Genomic DNA, 24,012 nt, shown 5'->3' with positions numbered 1-24,012 from the left:
TCCATGACATGCGGAGTCCCACAAGGCTCAATTCTTGCACCGCTCTTGTTTAGCCTGTATATGCTCCCACTAAGTCAAATAATGAGAAAGAACCAAATTGCCTATCACAGCTATGCTGATGGTACCCAGATTTACCTAGCCTTATCTCCAAATGACAACAGCCCCATTGACTACCTCTGCCAATGTATTGATGAAATTAACAGTTGGATGTGACAGAACTTTCTTCAGTTAAACAAGGAGAAAACTGAAGTCATTGCATTTGGAAACAAAGATGAAGTTCTCAAGGTGAATGCATACCTTGACTCTAGGGGTCAAACAACTAAAAATCAAGTCAAGAATCTTGGTGTCATTCTGGAGATAGACCTTAGTTTCAGTAGTCATATCAAAGCAGTAACTAAATCAGCATACTATCATATCAAAAACATTGCAAGAATTAGATGTTTTGTTTCCAGTCACGACTTGGAGAAACTTGTTCATGCCTTTATCACCAGCAGGGTGGACTATTGTAATGGTCTCCTCACCGGCCTTCCCAAGAAGACTATTAGACAGCTGCAGCTCATCCAGAACGCTGCTGCCAGGATTCTGACTAGAACCAGAAAATCTGAGCATGTCACACCAGTCCTCAGGTCCTTACGCTGGCTTCCAGTTATAGTTAAGATTGATTTTAAAGTACTTTTACTCATTTATAAATCACTCAATGGCATAGGACCTAAATACATTGCAGATATAAACCTAACAGACCACTCAGATCATTAGGATCGAGTCAGTTAGAAATACCAAGGGTTCACACAAAACAAGGGGAGTCCGCTTTTAGCTATTATGCCGCCCACAGTTGGAATCAGCTTCAAGAACAGATCAGATGTGCTAAAACATTAGCCACACTTAAATCCAGACTCAGAACTAATCTGTTTAGCTGTGCATTTATTGAATGAGCACTGTGCTACGTCCGAACTGATTGCACAGTATTTCATATATAATCATTTTCTATCTTTAACTGTTTTAAATTCATTTTAAATCAAATTTTAAATCATTTTAAAAGTTTTTAAATTCCTTGTTTTATTGTTGTGATTATTTTTTAAGACTATTTTACTTCCTTTTATGTAAAGCACTTTGAATTACTATTGTGTATAAAATGTGCTATATAAATCCGCCATGGTGCAAGTGCAACTGGCATTTAAAGGGAATGGGAGATGAGACTCTGATTGGTTTATTGCATGTTACACCCAAAACACACCCATGACTCTTTAAGAGAATAGGTCTAACCCTTTTGGACCATGTGCCTGTACCATTTTTTTTCATCGTTACCAACTTGCAAAAGTGGATTCGGACATGCCCTAAGTGCACCTGCGCCATGCGCTTTAGACCATGTGCTTAGATCGTTAAAATAGGGCCCATAGTGTCAGAATATAAATTATAAAGAAGTAATTTACAAATGCAATAAGACTTTTCTTCTCAGAATTGAGAGTTAACATCTTGTATTTGACTTTTTTATTACGTATTTTTTTTAAGTTAATATTTTGCAACTCTGAATTTATATCTCGCAAAAATTGCTTTTGAAGAATTGCTTTTTTCCACAACAAAATAAAATATAAAAAGGTAATTGCGACTTTTTATCACACAATTCAGACTTTTTTCTAGCATTTGTGTGTTTTTATCTCAAAATTGTTTTTATCTCAAAATTGACTTTTCTTTTGAGATTTGTGAGTTTACATCATATCTCCCAATTGCAAGTTACAAACTCGCAATTATAAACTTGCAATTCTGACTCTTTCTCACAACTACAATTTTATCTTAGTTTAGTTTCCTTCTTGCAATTCTGATTGCCTCGCAATCGTAATGTTACAATAAGAAAGAATTACCTTAAATTACTATATTTATTTATTTATATTTATTTATTTTATTTAATTGCAGAAATTAGCTTCCATTTTAAACTGTCTTGTTGCTATAAGCTATTATTTTTTTCAGACACAGTTCACAGTTTGACTGTGTTTCAACAAAACATCAATCAACACAAACAAGCATGTTAGCATTCGACAGTTGTTACTGTATGTGGCTGCTAAGGTGTTCTGGTGGTTGCTATCATGCTTAATTGATAGATAATAAAAGTAACAAAATGTTCGACGAGTTGCACCCTAAGTATGAGAAATAGTAATGGTGATAATCTTAACAAAAAACACTAATAACAGAAGTCTTCATAAACAGAAAGATCAGCTGTGTGTAAAGTTTAAACCTCCAAACACACATATGCTGCAAAATGTTTAGATATCATTTAAACATTGCATTTGATTAATAAAGGCCTTTCTGTAGCCCAAACATTCAAGAGTGTTCAATCACAGCAGTTTAACTTTACTTTAAATCAGTCTTTGTTTCAGCATGTTAAATTGTTCTTCCCTCTGTGTTATTGTGGATATTATTCCCTCCAAATCTGATGTTTATTATGAAGAGCCTCTGGCCAAGCTTTAAGATTCAGTTGTAAAACACATAGAAAACATTTTAATTTATGGCCTCTGCAATTCTGCTAATGATTACTTTTGGAATTACAGTCAGTTTGCTTCTTTTTGATCTTTGCGTAACCAAACGCATGTTTCCATTGTCTAGATGAACTTAAGTATGGTAAACTACTCAAAACTTTTACAGGGGGTCTTTAGCCAGTAAAATTAAACCCTCCAAAACAAGCACTAGCACAGGATCTAGTGAGCAGTTGAAGAGTGTTACAGAGAGGTGATAAACACAAGGGTACGTTTCTAATTATTGTAAAGTGTGTGTCTTTGAACTTTAAGTGCATCTGTCTGAAGCCATTCCGTTTTCATGTTTTAGGCACCAGACATGCTCTAAGTGATCTCTTCTGGCTAAACAAACGAGTTGTCTTTCTGAAATGTGTCTGAACACTATTCATAACACAGTGAAATGTTGCATTTCCAGCCTTGCCACATGGGTCACTATAGAAGACAATGGTGTAAATGTCCTAAAATAAAACACTTTATAATAATTAAACAACAAAACAACATATACTGTATGTTGCTTGCTTAAAAAAATGCTTATACTTACTAAGGCTGCATTTATTTAATCAAAAACACATATAAAGGTCAACCGATTGATCGGTGTTGCCGATTAATCAGGACGAATAGTCGATTGCTGAAACTATCGGTGTTTGCCAAAAATCCATATTGGTAGTTTTTCCGGGTTGCGTCAGTTGCTGGAGCAGCTGAGGACGGTCCGCTGTCATTATACAGTACAAGAGCAGCTTCTAGAGGAGAATCACTGACGCCTCTGCTGTTTGTTTTGACACGTGAGGCTGCGCACTGCACAGAGCGGGACAATTCAGATGCGGAAGATCGACAACGAAACCGTACGTATACCGTACACTACAGTACATGTTTTCATATCATTATAAAGTAATTAAATTGTTGACTAGATGCTGCATTAGTAGAGAAAAACAACAGTATGTTTGCCGTTAAGGCTGAGAGGACGCTAACATTAGTAGAACATTGAGCAGTTAAAACGATGTGAACAAAACACACGCAAATCTGCCCCAAATGTTTAATGCCACAATTGTTAACATCTATTTACATTAGTTTATTGTTACCATCTTTAATCCAGAGAAGTTGCATATTTAAAGCTAGTGGCGTGAGAAAGCAAATGCAACCGATAGATATCCTTCCACGCCACAGAGTGCCACTCACATAGCTTTCCATTAAATTACATTACATTTGTCTCACATAACCTGTTAATGTGCATAATGACTTCACCCTAGGCTTGGAGATTGTGTATTGTGCTATAATATAGATCACACTTTCTCTTTCTGTTTTGCTTTGCTTTGTCAAACACCAAACTTCAAAATCATCAATGCCACATTGTTCATTCTTGAAGTGAACTTTTGCCTGTTTGGGGATTAAATAAACAGTTTTGGACCGCTGCTTGAATTGAACGCATCTGTTAGTTAATGAACTATGAACTAAAATTGATCAATGTATAATTAATATTTAATACTAACATTTTATTCCATTTTAAATGTGTGGTTCAGTACTGTTTTTTTTTTGTAATAAAGTTAACTATTTTAACTTTCATTCAGTTTTCATTTAATTAATCGGTTATCGGCCAGTGTAGTCCAACCTAGCTATCGGTATCGGTAAAATCCACTATCAGTCGACCTCTAATCAGCTTATCAGTGTCTGCCAGAATTTTATTATCGGTGCATCTCTTGTAGTTTTTGAATGATGGGACATCTGCATGTTCCAGGTTATTTTCTATAATGTCTTGTTTCCCTTTATTAGATTAAACTTCCTATTGGAACCATGCCATCTTCTGATGCCTTGTTGCGGACAGACTCCTTGTCAGGCACTGATCCGGCTCTCTCAGATGGTTCCCTTGGTTCAGCACCCTCTTTGGGATTGAGCCCTGGGACTCCCGGAGTTCCTGACATGAACAGACCTCAAGACAAGAAGTCCAAATCCCAAGAGGTATGAGAATGCAGTGTAGATCCCAGAGCTGTGTTTTTGAGCATGTTTTTACATTTTGATCTAATGAAAAATTCTGTCCCTTCATATTTAGTTGGAAGAGAAAGAGTCAGAGAAGACTGGCTTTGTTGCCTCATTTTTGGATTTTTTAAAGTCTGGAAAAAGGCCATCAGGATTGTCAACAGGGTCAGCTGACAGCGCTGGAAATGAAGATGCCTCTCCTGGGAAAAGTGGAAGCTTTCGCCCATTATCCCCTCAACCTCCACCTCCCCCAGCTGCTGCAGCTTTATCTGGATATGGAGATGGTGAAAGTGATGGAGGACTGTCTTTGGGTGGCTGTCCTAGCCCATGCAAGCGTTTGGATGAAGAGCTGAAAAGGAACCTTGAGACATTGCCCTCCTTCTCGTCCGATGAGGAGGACTCTGTCGGAAAGAACCAGGACCTGCAAAAGAGCATCTCCTCTGCAATCTCTGCCCTGTATGACACTCCTCAACTCACCTCTACAATGCAGCCTCCTTCACTTCCACCACCCCCTCCTCCACCTCCTCCTGAACCACTGACACCAACACAGCAGCCACCAGCCCTCAGCCCTCAACCACCACTGCATATACACTCGCCCTCACATGCCCATACCCACTCCGTTGAGCCTGCAAGATTGCAAAGAGAAGAGCAGGAAGAAGAAATGGAAGAAAAAGAGAAGGATCTAGAAGAGGAAGTGGAGCAAGACAAAGAAGAGAAAGAGAAAGTCTCAGATATGGAGCTGCTGAGTGTCCCCAAAGTTGGAGGTGAGGGTCATTTTTGGAAAGTAGGATGAATTAAGCAGCTTCACAAACACCTGTGCCTTGTTAAAATAGGGCATTATTAAGACACAATTTAACACTTGCTGTTATTTTGTTAATACTGTGGGTGGTTGAAAATTTAAGAGTACCGTTCTCTCTTGCAGACTCACTCAAAGAAGCTATTGAAGCCCAAGCTCCCCCTTCTCTCCCAGTTTCCCCATCATCCCCTGCTCCCTCCTCCACCTCCTCGCCATCACCACTTCCACCCCTTCCCTCTCCTCTCCCTCCACAGGAGGACAATCCTTCCCCCTCTCAGAAATCGCCTCCACCCAGTCCTGTGGCTTCCTCTGTGCCTGTCCTCTCTCCTCTACCTCCTCCTCCTGTAGAGCCTGCTCTCTCCTCTAGCCCACCTTCGCCCAGTCCACTTCTGGTACAGGAGTCCGTTGCAGAGCCCGCCTCTCCTGAAGAGCCCCCTGCGCCTCAAATTCAGTAATTAAACAGCGTCATCAGAGTTGGTATTGTGGCTCTATATATGGTCAGACACTTAATGTTACGAGGTTTTTGAAGTGCATCCATCCATCATAAAAAGTACTCCACACAGCTCCGGGAGGTTAATAAAGGCCTTCTGAAGTGAATCAATGCGCTTGTGTACGAAAAATATCCATATTTAAAACGTATTTTTAAAAAGTTTTAAAAATTGATATTCTTCTTACACAAACGTACCACCTCGCTTCAGAAGGCCTTTATTAACCTGGATGGATGCACTTTATTTTGCTTAAAAATCTCGACCACCATTCACTGCCATTATAAAGCTTGGAAGACGCCTCCACCCAGTCCTGTGGCTTCCTCTGTGCCTGTCCTCTCTCCTCTACCTCCTCCTCCTGCAGAGCCTCCTCTATCCTCTAGCCCACCTTCGCCCAGTCCACCTCCAGTACAGGAATTCGTTGCAGAGCCCGCCTCTCCTGAAGAGCCCCCTGCGCCTCAAATTCTACCGTTGCACTTGGCACAGAAACAGAGCGGTGCTGCCATTGTTGGCGAGACTGATGAGGATGAGAGTGAGAGTGGAGGCGAGGGTATTTTCAGAGAGAGAGATGAGTTTGTGGTGCGAATTGAGGACATCAGGAGTCTGAAGGTACAGCAGTCCATTCTCTTTCTTTTTAGATCTTTGTCAGCATGTGTATAATACATATGTGCAGATAAATAATGTGATGTGGTATGTAGGTTTAATTTTGAGTGTCTCCCTAGTTGGCCCTGCAGACAGGACGAGAGCCCCCTCCCATTTGGCGTGTACAGAAAGCTCTGCTACAGAAGTTTTCCCCCGAGATTAAGGATGGACAAAGACAGTTTTGTGCCACTAGTAATGTGAGTCATGACCAATCACATGTTTGTAAAAAGCAGCACACAATGTTTCAGCTATTTCTACTGTTCTATATGTTCACTTCTTACTTAATAGTGCTGTTTGCCATGGCAAGCATCACTGTTATTATTGTGATTTTACAAAATTTCTACTTGTAAAGTTACTATTAATTTTCAGAATTATCAGACTTTCTATTTTTGTCCGATGGAAAATAAAACAGGCTAATCCCATTCACCTACGCAGCACATTATCAAACTACCATTTATAACACCTTTGTAACCGCAAAGCAACATCATGGCAACCACAGAACACCCTAGCATTGTGGCATTAAGCATCACTCACATTTTCTTCAGAAATTGTTAAAATCTAGCCTTCCTGTATTTCAAACAGTAGAGCATGGTGACACCAAGGTCATGGGTTCGATTCCCAGGGAATGCATGAACTGATAAAATGTATACCTTGAATGCAAAGTTGCTTTGGATAAAAGCATATGCCAAATGCATAAATGTAAATGATGTAGTAATGTGAACTGTACTCATTGGATAGTACAGTATTTATCAGCACAACTTTAAGTGATTGGTGATTCTGTGTGCTTAGTTTTGTTTTTGTATTTTAAGTTGTGTCACTGTAAGTTTCTAAATGTTGTGTCCTCTTTTGTCCCCTTCTCCTCTCTGCTTCCTCTCAGTATCTGGGTTACTTCGGGGATGCCAAAAAGCGCTACCAGCGGCTGTATGGGAAGTTTCTGGAAAACATAAACAAAAAAGACTACGTGAGGGTCTGTTCCCGTAAGCCCTGGCACAGGGCTGTCAACATGAGGTATTTCAACCCGTTTATCTTGCTGTCTTGTCAAGTCAATGAAAATTTTTTAATATAACTTCGATTGTATTCGTCTGAAAGAAGAAAGTCATATACATATACACCTAGGATGGCTTGAGGGTGAGTAAATCATGGGGTAATTTTCATTTTTGGGTGAACTATCCCTTTAAGAGAACAGGAAAATCCACACCACAACTATAAAAATAAGGATATAGAGGAACTATATCATTGGAATAATTTTCAGAACATTTTTTCCAGCTGCTCAAGGATAAAAACATTGACAGCCAATTAGAATCCACCCAACCTTAAAGAGCTTGAGCGTTTAAAGTGGCAGACGCTGCTACTGCAGCATACATGTAATAAACAGATCGCTGTCATATGTTGGTGTGGACGCTAATATAGCCCTTATGTTTATTCATCTAGGGTAGGGTAATTTGCATGTTTTGTACTGTTGACATGCTTGATAAAGGTGTTGTTTTTTACTTTGTAGGAGACAGTCTCAACCTCTTCCGAAGTTAGCGCCACCCCCCAACAACCAGACTCCTTTAGAGAGGACTGAAAAAGACAGAGAGAAGATTAAGGAGCCACGTGAAAGCCGAGAGAAGAACAATGTTCGGCCAAAGGAACAGCGAGACAGAGAAAAAGTGCTTAAAACCAAGGAGAAGGAAGAAAAGAAAGAGAAAGAAAAGAAAGCTTCACCTCCTCCTCCGCCACCTCAGAAGCCTGAGAAACGAGCAGCGGTGACAGAACGAGGGAAGGTGAAGGAGGAGAAGAGGAGCGGTGGACAGGAGAAGAAGACTGAACGCTCTGCCAAACCTCAGCCACCAAAGGTGAAGGCTGAACCTCCGCCTAAGAAACGCAGGATGTGGCTGAAGGAAGTACCCTCATCCTCAGACTCGGACTCCTCAGCAAGTGAGGATGAAAGTGAGTTTACTTTTAAAATGTATGGCATCCATTTGCCGAGATGTGCAATGTACGTTTCTTATGTGACAAATTAACATTGCAGTCATCTTGAATGTGCATTTTTATTTATCATTAAAGGGTTAGTTCACCCCAAAATGAAAATTCTGTCATTAATTACTCACCCTCATGTCGTTCCAAACCCGTAAGACCTTCGTTCATCTTCGGAACACAAATTAAGATATTTTTGATGAAATGTGAGAGCTCTCAGACCCTGCATAGACAGCAATGCAACTGTAATGTTCTCAGGTCCAGAAACGTAGTAAGGACATCTATAAAACAGTCCATGTGACATCAGTGGCTCAACTTCAGTTTTGCGAAGCTACGAGAATATTTTTTGAGCACAAAGAAAACAAACGCAAAGAAAACAAAAATAACATAATTTATTTAACAATTCTTCTCCCCCGAGTTATGTCTTCTGCCATTTTGGAGAGTACCCAAGAACGTAATCTGCATAATCAGCGTTGTTTACGCTTAGGGGAAAGCGTGCGTATGCATTGTAATATTCTCTAAAATGGCGGAAGACGTAACTCGGGGGAGAAGAATTGTTGAAAAAATGTTTATTTTTGTTTTCTTTGCGCTCAAAAAGTACTCTTCGCAAAACTGAAGTTGAGCCACTGATGTCACATGGACTGTTTTACCGATGTCCTTACTACGTTTCTGGACCTGGGAACATTACAGTTGCGTTGCTGTCTTCCGAAGATGAACGAAGATCTTACAGGTTTGGAACGACATGAGGGTGAGTAATTAATGACATCATTTTCATTTTAGGGTGAACTAACCTTTTAAGACATTTGTATTGTAAAAGTTTTGAATAAAAATAGATCATTCTCTTTAGGGTGTATTCACACCAGGAAAGTCTGCTAGTTCGCTTGCTTTGGTCCGGACCAAATACAATGTTGATTTTTTTTGTTTGGTGAGTGAACCAGAACCTTTTTGCAAGTGAACCAGAAACTGTAAACAAAACCACACGTGTGCTTAAGGTCATCCATTCCTTGGTTCATCCATTCAACCGTACCAGAGTTCATTTGGAAGCGGACCGAGACCACCTCTTCAGCTGGGTCTCGGTACGGTTGTTTGGTGCGCATCCGAGTGCGATTGCTGTATTCACATTTACATTTAGTCATTTTGCAGACGCTTTTATCCAAAGCGACTTACAATTGGGGATTCACACCTGCCCAAAAGATCCGCACCAAATGGGGAAATGAACTTGAGTTCGATTCAATCGAACCAAACAAGACAGGTGTGAATACACCCATAAACTATATTCATAGATTATATTTTACCCTGAAATCAAAAGACAAAAATTAGGAAATTATGTTTTGCATAGAAAAGAAAAGCCTATAGTTCAGTTCAACTTCAACATACAACAACATGCAACATTGTAACGCATAAATACAAAACAAAAAATAAAAAGCCCCTAAAAATAAAATTAGTAAATAAAATATTTGAAGAATAATTTGTGCAATTTTTGGCGTTGTGATTATTTCTTTTTCTTTGACGTTATTTCTCATTATTGTATTGCAAAATCTTAATCTTCAATATATAATCTTATTATTTGATATGTTTTATTTCTAAAATGTTTATATATCACATTGTTTTTTAGTGTTACTGCCTTTAGTGTTTGCAGATTTAAAAAAAAAAAATGCATTAGCCATTTTTCAAAGAATAATGGGAATTACATATAAAAAAAAACAAAATATTTTATATATAAAAAAACCCCATAAAAATGAAAACCTTTATGTGCATTACTATTATCAGAATTTTGTAGGAATTGTGGAAGTCATAACTGTCATAAAAATAATGTCTGAAAAATATAAAATTGGTCTTGGTCTGGTTAATTTGTAAAATATAAATTCTTTTTTTTCCTTTTGATTTTGGAGTGAAATGTGACTTGTTTTTGTGCAACTATAATGCAAAATGACTTTTTACACACATAAAAAAAAAAAAAATGCAGTCATGTGACATAAAATAGCAGGCAGTGTGCAGTTATGATCGTGTGTTGATGTGAATATAACTTGATGTGTGTCTGTCCAGCAGTCTCAGTCAAAGCGGGCCTGAACACACGTGCAATGCGTGAGATGTACCGGAGCTACGTGGAGATGCTGGTCAGTACGGCACTCGACCCGGACATGATTCAGGCTCTAGAGGACACAGAAGGTAAGTGAATGTGATTACCGTAGCGCTCTGTCATCATCAGAACATGAGATGAAATTCACCCATCTCCTTGCATTACCGGTTATTTCAGATGAGCTCTATCTTCCTCCAATGCGCAAGATCGACAGCCTTCTGAGTGAGCAGAAGAGGAAGCTTTTGAAAAGAGTCAATATGAACTCTCAGCACCAGGTACTTCATGTTATTATTTGTGCTTGCTTGATTTATTTATTTTTTATTCAATTGCTCAGTTTCTCTTTCGTGTCCCTTAGCAACAGGGTTCATACGGGGACCACGTTTTGAAAATCAAGGACTTTCAAGCACTTTTTCCAGCACCATTTTTTTTCAAGGACTTCATATAATGTTTTTCTTAGTTTAATTATTTCTCGTTATCTTCGTTCTTTATAGAAAATAAACAGAATATAATATATAAAAAGAATTCGCACTAAGGACAAAATATATATGAAGTTAAAAGTCTTTATAAAATACTTAATAAATAAATAAATACAGACAGTAGATGGCAGCCTTGAGCACCTTTAATGTCATGAAATACACCCTACACTTTAAAATCTCAGAATAATAGCCTTCTGCTGATTATTCAGTATGCTGAATTACCCACTTTTTAGAAATTACTGTGTGATGAATGCTTATTCCTTTGGAGACTGTTAATAATTTCTCTTGTTTTAGACACTAATTGCATTATGTATAGTGTTTTGCTCATTTCACAGCTCATTTTTAGTTGCTGGATAATTAAAAAGAGCAGAGAGAGAGACTCACAGATATTCATTTATGCGTTTTAACTCATTTCAGAAACAAACTGATCTTGAACATGGTTACAAAACTGCACAGTAAAGCATTTGAAGAATTGTTGAAAAAATGTTTATTTTTGTTTTCTTTGCGCTCAAAAAGTACTCTTCGCAAAACTGAAGTTGAGCCACTGATGTCACATGGACTGTTTTACCGATGTCCTTACTACGTTTCTGGACCTGGGAACATTACAGTTGCGTTGCTGTCTATGCAGGATTTCATCAAAAATATCTTAATTTGTGTTCCGAAGATGAACGAAGATCTTACAGGTTTGGAACGACATGAGGGTGAGTAATTAATGACATCATTTTCATTTTAGGGTGAACTAACCTTTTAAGACATTTGTATTGTAAAAGTTTTGAATAAAAATAGATCATTCTCTTTAGGGTGTATTCACACCAGGAAAGTCTGCTAGTTCGCTTGCTTTGGTCCGGACCAAATACAATGTTGATTTTTTTTGTTTGGTGAGTGAACCAGAACCTTTTTGCAAGTGAACCAGAAACTGTAAACAAAACCACACGTGTGCTTAAGGTCATCCATTCCTTGGTTCATCCATTCAACCGTACCAGAGTTCATTTGGAAGCGGACCGAGACCACCTCTTCAGCTGGGTCTCGGTACGGTTGTTTGGTGCGCATCCGAGTGCGATTGCTGTATTCACATTTACATTTAGTCATTTTGCAGACGCTTTTATCCAAAGCGACTTACAATTGGGGATTCACACCTGCCCAAAAGATCCGCACCAAATGGGGAAATGAACTTGAGTTCGATTCAATCGAACCAAACAAGACAGGTGTGAATACACCCATAAACTATATTCATAGATTATATTTTACCCTGAAATCAAAAGACAAAAATTAGGAAATTATGTTTTGCATAGAAAAGAAAAGCCTATAGTTCAGTTCAACTTCAACATACAACAACATGCAACATTGTAACGCATAAATACAAAACAAAAAATAAAAAGCCCCTAAAAATAAAATTAGTAAATAAAATATTTGAAGAATAATTTGTGCAATTTTTGGCGTTGTGATTATTTCTTTTTCTTTGACGTTATTTCTCATTATTGTATTGCAAAATCTTAATCTTCAATATATAATCTTATTATTTGATATGTTTTATTTCTAAAATGTTTATATATCACATTGTTTTTTAGTGTTACTGCCTTTAGTGTTTGCAGATTTAAAAAAAAAAAAATGCATTAGCCATTTTTCAAAGAATAATGGGAATTACATATAAAAAAAAACAAAATATTTTATATATAAAAAAACCCCATAAAAATGAAAACCTTTATGTGCATTACTATTATCAGAATTTTGTAGGAATTGTGGAAGTCATAACTGTCATAAAAATAATGTCTGAAAAATATAAAATTGGTCTTGGTCTGGTTAATTTGTAAAATATAAATTCTTTTTTTTCCTTTTGATTTTGGAGTGAAATGTGACTTGTTTTTGTGCAACTATAATGCAAAATGACTTTTTACACACATAAAAAAAAAAAAAATGCAGTCATGTGACATAAAATAGCAGGCAGTGTGCAGTTATGATCGTGTGTTGATGTGAATATAACTTGATGTGTGTCTGTCCAGCAGTCTCAGTCAAAGCGGGCCTGAACACACGTGCAATGCGTGAGATGTACCGGAGCTACGTGGAGATGCTGGTCAGTACGGCACTCGACCCGGACATGATTCAGGCTCTAGAGGACACAGAAGGTAAGTGAATGTGATTACCTCTCAAACAAACTAGCGCTCTGTCATTACCAAACCAGAAGATGAAATTCACTTCTTTTTGCATTATTGGCTATTTCAGATGAATTATATCTTCCTCCAATGCGCAAGATTGACAGCCTTCTCAGTGAGCAGAAGAGGAAGCTTTTGAAAAGAGTCAATATGAACTCTCAGCACCAGGTACTTCACGTTATTATTTGTGCTTGCTTGATTTATTTATTTTTTATTCAATTGCTCAGTTTCTCTTTCGTGTCCCTTAGCAACAGGGTTCATACGGGGACCACGTTTTGAAAATCAAGGACTTTCAAGCACTTTTTCCAGCACCATTTTTTTTCAAGGACTTCATATAATGTTTTTCTTAGTTTAATTATTTCTCGTTATCTTCGTTCTTTATAGAAAATAAACAGAATATAATATATAAAAAGAATTCGCACTAAGGACAAAATATATATGAAGTTAAAAGTCTTTATAAAATACTTAATAAATAAATAAATACAGACAGTAGATGGCAGCCTTGAGCACCTTTAATGTCATGAAATACACCCTACACTTTAAAATCTCAGAATAATAGCCTTCTGCTGATTATTCAGTATGCTGAATTACCCAGTTTTTAGAAATTACTGTGTGATGAATGCTTATTCCTTTGGAGACTGTTAATAATTTCTCTTGTTTTAGACACTAATTGCATTATGTATAGTGTTTTGCTCATTTCACAGCTCATTTTTAGTTGCTGGATAATTAAAAAGAGCAGAGAGAGAGACTCACAGATATTCATTTATGCGTTTTAACTCATTTCAGAAACAAACTGATCTTGAACATGGTTACAAAACTGCACAGTAAAGCATTTAACTCACATGACTCTTGAGTGGAGCGTGAGCCCGGAAGAATCTACAGTATAAAATACTTACTTATCCAAGGCAATCTGTGACATACTACGATTAGATCGTAGTCACTGTTACTGTAATTCTGAATATATCAGACTTTTTATACTTTTCCAACATATACAAATTATATATACATATTCATATTCATACATATTATATATATACATATACATATTCTGTCATGAAACTCTAGATGGCACAGGCCGATAGGTTCTAATTCAAACTGTATAATTTCATCATTCACATGGCACAGCTTGATTGGTTTCTTTTCGCATCAGCAGCCAATATGCTTGCTGCTCAGCATTCAAATACTTGGCTAGTGCTTGTTGAAAAACCCTCCACCTTCCCCAGCTCCACCTCTATTGATCTGCTATGGTGTGATTTCATGTATGTCATATTTGGGGGTTATTTCATATGTGTAATATATGTTACCAGGTTCAGCTCGAAATAAACATGAATGAACACCCGAAGGTATGTTAAAAGAAGGAGTACAACTTAACGAAATCCATATCCTGTCTCATATAATCGCTCAATCAGTGTTTCAACGGCAGAAAGACGTCAATATAACAGCTTGTAAGCAATGTCACGTAACGTCACATTTACCTCCGAAAAAACATATTCAATGACCATACGCTTGTTAGGCAGCTAGAAAAATGAACTCTAGAGAGGAGCATTTTGCTAAATATATGTACCATATAACATATTCATTATAATTTTTACTGTTCTTCAATGTTTAATTTGTTTGATTAAATCCGTCAAGTTTTTATGACAGCCACAATTTAAATGTTTATTTAAAAAAACAAATTGGAGTAGAAATATAATTATGTAATTGTATTTTTATTATTATAAAAACTTAATTGAGTGTAATTTAAGCGTTTGTATACAAATCAGTTAATTTCAACCTTCAGTATTACAGTAATATAGTGCCAACTGACTCGTGTATATTTTACAGCATTAGTTGAGAGGTTTTTTTTTCCTTGAGAAAATTTGGCATTTACTGTACCTGATATATATCCAAAATAATCGATATTGAATTGAATCAAATCGGAAATTGAATTGAATCGCAAGCTTGTGAATCAGAATCGAATTGTGAAATTTGTGTCAAAACCCAGCCCTATATATTACCATGCTAAACTCTCAGAGGGTTGTCATGACAGAAATAAAATTGTTTCTTGTGTGCAAACTGAATCCACATATTCCTTTTACATTTAAATGAAGAGTTTAATTTTCTAAAAGCTAAATTCAAGCATTTTACAGACCTTGTGTGAACCCTGTTGCAACCATTCTTCGCCTAAAGTTCCTTCCGTTTCTGCTCCACAGGAAGCTCTTCACACTTGCCCTCAGATAACAGCGGAGCCCCTGGACTCGGGGACGGTGAGGGTCAGACTGGGTGGTGAATGCTACAACCGCAAAACCCTGAACCGCATCAAAAAGAGTGTTCCCAAACCACAGGTCAACAAAACCTACATTTTTTTTTGCTGCAGACCTCTGAATCTGATCTGATTATGGCAGCTTCCCATAGTCCCACCCCCTTTATTTTTAAATAGAATTAATAGGGCTGTTAATTTGTAATCAATTTATTTATTTATTTATTTGTTGTTCTTGTTTTTTTTTTAAAGAATGCTTTTATTCATCAAGGCTGCATTAAATTGAGCAAAAGTGACAATTCTAGAAAAACAATTTATAAAGCGGCTAGTTCCGGTCCTTGATTCTGATTGGTTGAGCCGCGTTCGAAGCTGTTGTAAATTACTCTACAAACATACACCTTTGTTTACTTTGTGTGTTGCTTGGCAACCACTTTGTTGCAACCACAACTGTTTCTGAGGAACTACATTGTTTGGTGGAAGAATACTGTTTTTATTAATATCATTACACTTTATTTGCTCTGTTTTATTTCGAGAAACCTAACTACGGTTATGGAATAAACGTTTTGGAATAACTCCGCTTCGCGTCGTGCCTAACAACGCCCCTTAGCTGTCTAGAAAAACAATTTATAAAGCGGCTAGTTCCGGTCCTTGATTCTGATTGGTTGAGCCGCGTTCGAAGCTGTTGTAAATTACTCTACAAACATACACCTTTGTTTACTTTGTGTGTTGCTTGGCAACCACTTTGTTGCAACCACAACTGTTTCTGAGGAACTACATTGTTTGGTGGAAGAATACTGTTTTTATTAATATCATTACACTTTATTTGCTCTGTTTTATTTCGAGAAACCTAACTACGGTTATGGAATAAACGTTTTGGAATAACTCCGCTTCGACAGCTACCTAACAACGCCCCTTAGCTGTTATGAATTCACTGTAAACCACGGCTTCTTGGGGCTTATTGCTTTAGTATCACTGTTTCCACAAAAATATTGAACAGCACAACTGTTTTTAACAGAGATATTAATAAGAAATGTTTCTCGAGCAGCAAATCAGCATATTAGAATGATTTCTGAAGGATCATGTGACACTGAAGACTGGAGTAATGATGCTGAAAATTCAGCTTTGCATCATTTGAAATAAATTACATTCTAAAATATATTCAGAAATAAAACAGTTATTTTAAATTGTAATATTTCACAATATTACTGGGTAATTTTTACTGTACTAATTTTTACAATTTCTACTGTATTTTTGTGAGCATAAGAGACATCTTTCAAAAATATCTCGGCAACCCTTGACTTTTGAATGGTTGCGTATTTTATTAGTCAATAAATGGACGTGCAATATTTGAGTTTGAATGATTGAAATTATTTTATAAACTTAATGCATACTTGTAATCATGCTTGGTTTTACTTACAGAACATGAGCAGCACATTATATAATAAAATAAATATAAAAATATTTTGACTCCAGTGACAGCCCTAATAATTAACAAGGACAATGTAGAAACAATAATAATACTAACGTCACCATTCCTGTCTCCGCCAGGACCTCAAGTTGTCAACAGAAACATGTCGACTCTACAGTCTCTACCATTCGCTGCATCATTATAAATATCATACCTTCTTACACTGTAAGAAAGAGGTAAGGATCGAACTACATTTCCCATAAGCAGCTGCAGTAAACAAATGCAATGCAAATCTGCATTGAAATGCTCTCTTTTCTTTCAGACGAACACTATAGAGCAGGCTTCAGAAGATCCTGGACAAGAGGAAGTTGTTCAGCAGTGCATGGCCAATCAGAGCTGGCTGGAGACACTCTTCAACACCTTCTTAGAGCTGATGACCCTCAGCACCAAAGCTTAAGACAGAGAGGAAAAGAAAGGACGGGGGAGCATGAAACGCTCTTCAGCTCCTTCTTAGAGCTGATGACCCTCAGCACCAAAGCTTAAGACAGAGAGGAAAAGAAAGGACGGGGGAGCATGAAAAAAGGCCTTGATGTATAAAGAAGCTGGATTTATTGTTGCCTAGCTCTCCTGTCCTCCTCCTCCTCGGTTTTACAGAAATGTTTCTTTTAAATGGCGACAGGAGAGGACCGGGCGATGAGCCCAGCAGGTTGCCGCCAGACTTTATTAACTCTTTACAAACGTGTGCAAAAACGCAGGATCCGTCCTGAGCGTTCAGGCATATGGATGTGACTAAACTGAGATCAGATTTGACCGAATTTTCAATGAATCCGAAGGAAATGGTACACAGAACCATGGAGCTACGGTTGAAGGAATATACTGTGTGAAGTCTTTATACTTTCGAATCGACCGATTCGTCGCGGGAATAACTGACAGGAGGAGTTCGCTTCGCGCCGACTTTAGGAGGAAATCTGTTACTGAATTTTACACGAATAATTTTTTAAGACAATAACAGTTTTATTTCAGTTTTTTTTTCTGAAACGAGTGCAGAAGAAGATGAAGATGCGTGCAATGACATGTGATGACATTCAACGCTTTAGTCTCCACACGTGAAACAAGCTAAAGTAATACATTTTTATTATTTATAAAGACATTTTTTAACAGCAATTCGCACATACAATACAAACCAGTGATGCTTCATATAAAACGGTTCAAATAATGTTTGTTCAGATGTTATACATGGATCTTATTGCCACATTCTGAGCTGTCTTCCTTTTTGCTCATCAAAGGTGGGTAGACACCATGGAAAATGTATTATCGTTTTGATCTGTTATAGAAGAGAAGAGAAAGACAGAGTAGAACAAACTATTTCAAGCTACGCAAAACGGTATTATTGCAGTGCATTCTACAGAGAAAATAAATGGAATTGAAAGCGAGAGTGAAGCATCTGGTTCCCATTAGAGAGGGATTATGTATTAGTACTATTTAAAATGGAAATTTGTTTTTGTTTGTTTGTCTTTTGTCTATATTCTGAGTATTCTTTTGGAACAATCTAATACTGTGCTTCTTTCAAAAGTAAAGCCTTTGTGTAAATATTGTACAGCTCTTGACAAAAATCTTCTGGTTCTTCTGTACATGGACTATCCCTGTATTTGACAAACAAATAAAACCATCAACAACTACTTTGTGTTAAATAAGACGCTGCTTTTCTGCTCAGGTTCACGCTGAAAAGTCTAACCCTAACCGTTGTGACAGGTGAAAATTACAGTCAAGTCAGACCTTTTGAAATCTGTTTTTTTGGGGGGCTTCCACAGAACTTTCTTCCCTAAATTTCTAAATGCAAAGGTTTGTACTTTTTCTTGAACTTCGGCCATGACTTCATTACAGTTCCTCTTTTTGCTGTTATTGTTTATTATTGCTGTTGTTTTTCATGCTTTGTTCTCTCTATCTTCTCTTTAACCATTCCTTATCTTCGCAGATGGGTATTTCCAGCCAGGAACTTCTTAGAAAAAGTAAAAAATGTCTAGCTTTTTCTGATAATAAATGGTCAGAAATGGTTTGGAATATTTTCAGAAAGTATAACCAGAAAGTACAACTCTGACCTGAAATGTATATCAATTTGCAAATATGTCAAAAAGTAGCTTGCCTATTATATAAATCATATATTTATAAATATATGCCTATTATATGAATAATTGTATTATATAAATAATATTTCTCATGACCCTAATAACTTTTGATATAAAGACATGCTTACATTCTTAGTTTTTTTTTGTTTTGAGAATTATAAATTAGAACTAAAGTTTTTTTTACTGCATTTTTGATTGGTTTGACATTTTTGGTCATCATTTTGATGATTATTCTAAAATATGGAAAACATTCATAATAGGACATACAAGTAGGCGTGTTCCGGTTATTTCTTTATTTTTTTGCATTATTAAGCACCTCAGTTCTGTTCTGCACCACATTCCCTCTAAAACAAATAAATATAAATCTTGAGAAGTGTACTGATCTGGAACGTATTAAAGTCATTGTGTTAATACAACAATATTTTTTATTTTATTTATTTAGTCATTAATTAAGACGCTTTTATCCAGAGCGACTTACAAATGAGGACAACAGAAGCAATCAATTGCAGTATTAAAACAACTAAAAACAGATCCAAAGCTAAAACTTTATAAATACTACCTATACACATTTTAAAAATAAAGAGATTAAATAGAAATGACAAATGCATACAACAAAATGTAAAAACTTTTAAATGAAAAACAAAAAATAAAGCTAAAAACAATTCAAAATATTAAAGAACAAAAGGTATGAGTATAATAATGATTCTAACATAACACTAAGCCAAACACCAAAAAAAAAACAACTACATATGTGTGTATGTACAACCACACACACATACATATATACTGTATATATACATACACATTTATAAATTCAATATATTATTTCATTCACATTTAGTTTGTTGAAGTATTAAAATAACTCTAATAAAACTTAATAAAAGACCTATACAGACATCATAAATTCAGACATAATTTAACTAAAATTAAAATAAATAACAAATACAAATAATACAAATCAAACGACAGTAGTTTATCAGTAATCCTAAAAAATAACACTGCCAGACACACATGCTAAAAAACAACTTACTGACACATAGTAAGAAATGGTTATAAAAAACTGAAACAGAAGCGAAACAAGTAATAGTAATATATATATATGTAATTATTGATTTTCAGGTTGTTCAAACTTGCCATGTTATTTAACTGTAATGGTCGTCTACATGCTAAAAAACAACAACTTACTTATACATAGTAAGAAATGGTTATAAAAAACTGAAACAGAAGCGAAACAAGTAATAGTAATATATATATATATGTAATTATTGATTTTCAGGTTGTTCAAACTTGCCATGTTATTTAATTGTAATGGTCGTCTGCGCCACCTAGTGGCCGTCTAAGGTGAGACACTCCTGGAGCGACGTGCGCAATGACGTCAAAATGGGAAATCGAAACTGACATGGATTTCCCGAGTAATGTCTAACACCTGATCATAAAGCACAATATCTGGAAAAAAGTTCAGTATTAAAGCAGCACTGACAAACAAGCCCGTCTCATCGTCCTGGCATCTGAAGAGTTCGCTGAAAAACCCAAGAGAGGCCACAGGACTCGAGGTAAGTCACGATTAAATGGCATGGTGTTTTTGTTATTATACTTACGGTGTTATATAAACCCAGAGATCATATTATTCATTATACAGAATGTCTTTCCAATATATGTCATTTCTAAAATGAAAATGTGAACTGTGATATGTAAGAAAAGATTATACTGTATAGTTTAGTTTCATGAATTCAAACATTGACAGTAACAGAAAGTACTGTATTTACTTAGGGGTTTTATAGCGGTTGTGAACGTTTGTATATCAGTCATTCTTGAGACATGGGACAAAACAGGTCCAGCAAGGGTAGTTAACTGCTATTAGTTTTAAAAATAACAATATTTTCATTACAATTTTGCACCCTGTTTTGTCCCACTTCTCAAGAATGACTGATTATGACTATGAGGATTTTTCAGCATGGTTTTCGGTTGTGTTGTTTGTGCAGTACATTGATGGTTTGGTGTGTATAGTCTGATTGCATCATGGCCCAACCAAAACCACTCTTCGTGCCCTGGTTGTATGAACAAATCCAAAGTGGAAGTTATCCTGGAGTGTGTTGGACCAATAAAGAACAAAGACAGTTTAGCATTCCATGGAAGCACGCTTTAAGACAGGACTCCAACAATGTTGATGTCCTCATATTCAAGGTGAGATTATTTGTCATGCATCATTAAGACATTTCTGTGTAGTTTTTTTCACCATGGTGCTTAATGAATACCCTATTTATGTGGCATCCCTTGAGAAAAAGAAGTGTGTTTAACTTTATTAAATGTGCACTTGCAGTACTTCAAGTCTACATTTTATTTTACTTATTTAAATAGAGTAGGGCTACACTTTTCGTGACTGTTTCTTACACTTAAATACACTTTCAAGAAGTGCATTTTGTAATAATGTTAATTTGTAATAATTGCTTTTGTCTGCTTTAAAGAAGTAAATTTATTTTGATGTGTTGACTAAAGCTCATTTAAAGTACAATTTTATCTAATTGTATAGTGTTTTATTACTGATACACTGTAATATTACTGTACCACTGATACAAATCTGTAATTATTACAATATTTTAGTTTGCCATAAATGCTTGTCAGTACACTCGGTAATAGCCTACACTTCAACAATATAAAACAACCGAAGTAATTATGAATTATGACACATAAGATGTACTTAAATCATACTTAAGTGGGTCAAAAAAGCACTCTTAAGTTCAACTAATTGCATTTAAAGGCACAATATGTAATTTTCGCCGCTGGAGAGCGCGTATTCAAAATAAACAACGAGGCAAAGGCGTAGTTTGATGACGCAGTGACTGAGTGTGGAATCATGGGAGTTGTGGTCTTCATCCCCACAGCCGATGCAATCCGACGGGACTCGGGCAGAAATCATGTTCATGGATGAGCTAATGATTTATTAACATAGTAGAATGAAGCAGGGTGAGGCTGAAAGCCGTCGAAGCGAAACGAGGCCGCTGAACGAGCACGACACAGCAGCGGAGCTTTTATTATGCCACAGTCGACTGCTTCCGCTCCTTCCGGTCGTGCGTATGTGGGGTAAAGCAGCGCTGTTTTATCATACTAGATACATTTGAAAGTTCTGTTATAATGCTACTCTGTGCGGTCGTCACCGGTCTATTAAAACACACAACATATTAAAGCTTCTTTGGTGTTTCTATATTTTCTACAAAACAAAACCGGAAATCGAGGGGTTATGACCAGTGTTGGGGGTAACGCATTACAAGTAACGCGAGTTACGTAATCAGATTACTTCTTTTTTATGGAGTAAAGCAATATTGTAATGCATTACTTTTAAAAGTAACTTTCCCCAACACTGGTTATGACATTATTAGCAGGCGACACAATGACACTATGAACACGGTCCGTATCACTAGTTAAAATTGCTTATTTCTCTGGATTTAAACATTCTTTGAAACATTTGGGATAATGTAAATACACAAGTCAGCAGAATATATAACACTGTTCTAGTGGTTTTTGGATATTTTAATAAAAAAAATCGTACATATTGTGCCTTTAAGGTACATTTGAACTAATAATGTATTTAATGTATTATAAATGTATTGTGATAAACGTATTGTAAATGTATTTAAACTAAATACATTTTAATTTAATTGTAAATAACATGCAGTTAAGTGCCCAAGTATATTCTTTTAAAGTGTATCATCTCCATAAGTACTCTTTTTGAAAGTATGCTAAAGAGTACCTCTTTTTTTGACAAGGGATGGTATTTTAAATGAGTAACAAAAAAAAAAAGTATTATAAAATTATTTCAAGTACCCCAAGGTACTAATGAAACTACTATTGGTAATTCAATTGTATATTTAGTATATTATTGATAATACCTTATAATTTACTACACTTCCATTACAATCAGCATTTATACATTTATATTTATTACAACCAAGCAACACCACATATTACATTTAATGTAAGTTTTTTTTTAAGTACCTTGGAGTATCAGGTAAATACCTATATCAATATAAATCATTCAGTACCATAGTATATAAGCATGGTATTACCGTCAGAGCAGACATGGAGTACTTTTCTTCTGATAACTGTATTTTGTCCCCGTCAGGCGTGGGCTCAGACGAGCGTCGCTGGAGATGGCAGGATAAACGGAGATCCCCCTGTTTGGAAGAGAAACTTCCGTAGCGCTCTTCGTGCTAAAGGCTTCAAGATTATATTTGACAGCAAGAACGATGCCGCTAATCCACATAAAGTCTATCAGTTTCCATCTGAACCTCATTCTGCGGGTAGGAAGCATTACATTTGTGGTTGATGCCATTAAGAAGATTGATTGAACTGTTAAATCTGATATTTGTTTTGTCTCCTCTCCAGCTTCAGGATCCGAGGGCTCTCAAGAGACTGATGTGCGTATCTGTTTCATCAGGTTTAATCTGTGTTTGTCTGGTTTTTCTTTAAAGCACTCTCAAATGGACAGCCTGTGGCATCAGATACGACATACACAGACTGACTTGGGAATTGTTTTTTTTCTTCTTTTCTTTTCTTCATTTTTAGTTTTCACCAGAACTGTATGTGGAGGAGAGCGACATGTTCCCTAGTAAGACAGCATTTTATACCCAGCCATGCATTTTTTTATATATTTGTGAGGTAGGCCTTTCATTGTGATGACAGTATGTTTTACTTTTATATTTCTTAGCACATCCACCCCAAGGTTTGGAGCAAGATTTCACAGGACTAAACCTTCAGGAAAGTCCCTCACGAGGTAGATTGAAAATACCAGAAAAGATGATGGATTAACTCTATGATTTAATTACCTTTATTTTAAGTTGCCCTTGGTCTCTGTATGGTTGGATAATGTTTTATATGGGACTGTTATTATATTATGATGAAAAAATAATTATTTTATCGTATATACCTATCTATCCTGGAAAGATGGCCATTTTATTATTATATGTATACACTATCTGTCACAAGTTTGGAATATAAAAAAGTCTCTTTTGCTCACCAAGGCTGCATTTATTTGAGTAAAACACAGTAATATTATGAAATATTACAATTTAAAAGAACTGTTTTCCGTGTGAATATATGTAAAAATGTAATTTATTCCTGTGATCAAAGCTGAATTTTCAGCATCATTACTTCAGTCTTCAGTGTCACATGATCC

General features: G+C 36.3%; 2 protein-coding genes across 2 annotated transcripts in view; both read left to right on the top strand.

The window, feature by feature from the left end:
* Window positions 1-17,200, top strand: part of prr12a (proline rich 12a) — a 42,407-nt gene extending 25,207 nt beyond the window's left edge. Inside the window, exons 8-18 of the mRNA XM_016455225.1 lie at window positions 4,552-5,242; window positions 5,401-5,573; window positions 6,057-6,368; window positions 6,482-6,598; window positions 7,279-7,409; window positions 7,900-8,333; window positions 10,407-10,529; window positions 10,618-10,715; window positions 15,259-15,390; window positions 16,854-16,949; window positions 17,036-17,200. Coding sequence (XP_016310711.1) covers window positions 4,552-5,242; window positions 5,401-5,573; window positions 6,057-6,368; window positions 6,482-6,598; window positions 7,279-7,409; window positions 7,900-8,333; window positions 10,407-10,529; window positions 10,618-10,715; window positions 15,259-15,390; window positions 16,854-16,949; window positions 17,036-17,170 — 2,442 coding nt within the window. The 3' untranslated portion in view covers window positions 17,171-17,200. The remainder of the gene's footprint in view (window positions 1-4,551; window positions 5,243-5,400; window positions 5,574-6,056; window positions 6,369-6,481; window positions 6,599-7,278; window positions 7,410-7,899; window positions 8,334-10,406; window positions 10,530-10,617; window positions 10,716-15,258; window positions 15,391-16,853; window positions 16,950-17,035) is intronic.
* A 2,986-nt stretch (window positions 17,201-20,186) lies between these two features.
* irf3 (interferon regulatory factor 3) overlaps window positions 20,187-24,012 on the top strand; it is an 11,461-nt gene continuing 7,635 nt past the window's right edge. The window contains exons 1-6 of the mRNA XM_016455226.1: window positions 20,187-20,392; window positions 20,822-21,023; window positions 22,960-23,137; window positions 23,223-23,254; window positions 23,403-23,445; window positions 23,545-23,610. Coding sequence (XP_016310712.1) covers window positions 20,859-21,023; window positions 22,960-23,137; window positions 23,223-23,254; window positions 23,403-23,445; window positions 23,545-23,610 — 484 coding nt within the window. The 5' untranslated portion in view covers window positions 20,187-20,392; window positions 20,822-20,858. The remainder of the gene's footprint in view (window positions 20,393-20,821; window positions 21,024-22,959; window positions 23,138-23,222; window positions 23,255-23,402; window positions 23,446-23,544; window positions 23,611-24,012) is intronic.

The sequence above is a fragment of the Sinocyclocheilus anshuiensis genome, unplaced genomic scaffold (assembly GCF_001515605.1).
Source record: "Sinocyclocheilus anshuiensis isolate Anshui unplaced genomic scaffold, SAMN03320099.WGS_v1.1 scaffold287, whole genome shotgun sequence".
NCBI classification, from domain to species: Eukaryota; Metazoa; Chordata; class Actinopteri; order Cypriniformes; family Cyprinidae; genus Sinocyclocheilus; species Sinocyclocheilus anshuiensis.
The sequence above is the reverse complement of the archived record's forward strand: the minus strand, read 5'-3'. Positions and strand labels throughout refer to the sequence as shown.